This window comes from Fukomys damarensis, unplaced genomic scaffold (assembly GCF_012274545.1).
Source record: "Fukomys damarensis isolate Sample0158 unplaced genomic scaffold, DMR_v1.0_HiC HiC_scaffold_23, whole genome shotgun sequence".
Taxonomy (NCBI): Eukaryota; Metazoa; Chordata; class Mammalia; order Rodentia; family Bathyergidae; genus Fukomys; species Fukomys damarensis.
This window is the reverse complement of record NW_022900935.1, coordinates 42,370,374-42,372,112: the sequence shown is the minus strand read 5'-3', so window position 1 is coordinate 42,372,112 and position 1,739 is coordinate 42,370,374. Positions and strand designations below refer to the sequence as shown.

Genomic DNA, 1,739 nt, shown 5'->3' with positions numbered 1-1,739 from the left:
GCCCCGGGACGGGGGCAGGACAGTGTCCCCGAGCCGCAGCCCGGGCACCACCTGAAAGGGGAGGGCGGGGCGCGATTCTCTATGCTACTCTGCCAGAGGGCATCGGTCGGTTTGGGAGGCCAGGACTCCTCAGCAGAGCTGAAGGCCCACGCGAGACCCAGGTTCCCCTCCGCATACTGAGGTCACTGGGTCCGCCCTAAGCCACAGAGCTCAACTGCAGACCGCCTTCAGTTTTGATGTCAGCCTCACAGCCGCAGGGGACACAGTCCTGAACTCCACCTTACAACCCCAAAGTTAGGCCCCAGTCCCTCCAAAAGGAGGCGCTGAGGTTTACAAGGTCCCCTGGGGCTCAGCCCTCCTATCAAGCTGCTGGAGTCAGCCTCTTGGAACCAGGTGGGGATACTGACAATCCGGCCTGTCCGGGGCCAGGTGCCCTGGCACCTCCTCCATCAGCTCCCTGGGTCTCCAGCCGCAGCCTCAGTAATGGAAGTGGGTGCAGATGTGGCCCCTAAAGTGCAGGCTGGGACTCTCCCGAGGCCCAGAGGGCTTCTCCATGTCTATCTGGGACCCACAGAAGGCCCATGGAGTGTGGGTGGCATTTGGCCCAAGTTTAGCTTGGGTCCTCAGAGGCCTACTGTGGTCCTGCGGGCGGGCTGCACACTTTAATGGGACACTCGTTGCTTGGTTGCCCCAGAAGGCCCAGCCTGTGCATGGCTTTGAGAAGCTACAGGCAGAAAATCACTGCATTGTCCAGACATTGGGGCAACTAATGCGGCCTCTCGGCCCACACTCCTCGCCTCACATCGCCATCAGGCCCGAGGGCCTCTGTCACAGATACTAGGGGCCTCGGGGTGCTCAGAGTAAGGGGCCGGGAGGACCTAACAGGTGACCTAAAGGCAAGGCCCAAACCTACAGTGGCTGGAACCTACAGGGCAAGATGGGTCTGAGAGGGGACCCCTGACTTGCAAAGTGGTGGGGGCAAGAGAGGGAAAAGGCAGAAAGGCACAGAGGGCCCTGGGGAGGGAGGAGGGCGCCTGAAGGCCAGAGGCAGCTGGGCTGCAGCAGAGGACCCAGGACGGGAGGTGGGGACCTTCCCCCGCCCCTTGCCCCCATCCGTCCCTCCCCCTTGGGGGTTTCGAGTTAGAGGACCTCATTGACATGTAAACGAAGGCCCGCTTTAAAGGAAGCCCGCGTCCTGCTGGCACGGATACTGCAATATGGGCACGGAGCCCACCTCCCGGGGAACCCCTAGAGGCCCTACCGTCAGCTTCCGAAAGGTCTGGAGTCCCCAAAAGGCGTGGAGTGGGGTTCCCACTCTGGTTGGAGGGGTGGAGAGCGGGGAGGCTGGGCTCTGACTCCTAAATGGTCGGCAGATCTCCAAGCCGCTGATGGAGAAGAAGCGCCGGGCGCGCATCAACGTGTCCTTGGAGCAGCTCAGGTCGCTGCTGGAGAAGCACTGCTCGCACCAGGTGGGACAAGGGAGGAGGAGGGGTAGTGGCGCTCTCCACGATCCCTTCTCTGCTTCGGCCTTCCGGCTAAGAGCCCTGTATATTGCCCCGCAGATCCGGAAGCGCAAGCTGGAAAAGGCGGACATCCTGGAGCTGAGCGTCAAGTACATGCAGAGCCTTCAGAGATCGCTACAAGGTGGCGGGGGCGCGCGGGCCTGGAAGGGCTGGGGCGGGGAGCGGGGCACAGCGTGAGACTGGAGCTGCACGTACCGCGCCGGATGCGGAGGGGCG

At 62.9% G+C, this 1,739-nt stretch overlaps 1 protein-coding gene across 1 annotated transcript in view; it reads right to left on the bottom strand.

Moving 5' to 3' along the window:
* The window catches only part of Icmt (isoprenylcysteine carboxyl methyltransferase), a 16,407-nt gene that overhangs the window by 13,480 nt on the left and 1,188 nt on the right, over window positions 1–1,739 (bottom strand). Inside the window, exon 2 of the mRNA XM_033767870.1 lies at window positions 1,262–1,577. Coding sequence (XP_033623761.1) covers window positions 1,262–1,414 — 153 coding nt within the window. The 5' untranslated portion in view covers window positions 1,415–1,577. The remainder of the gene's footprint in view (window positions 1–1,261; window positions 1,578–1,739) is intronic.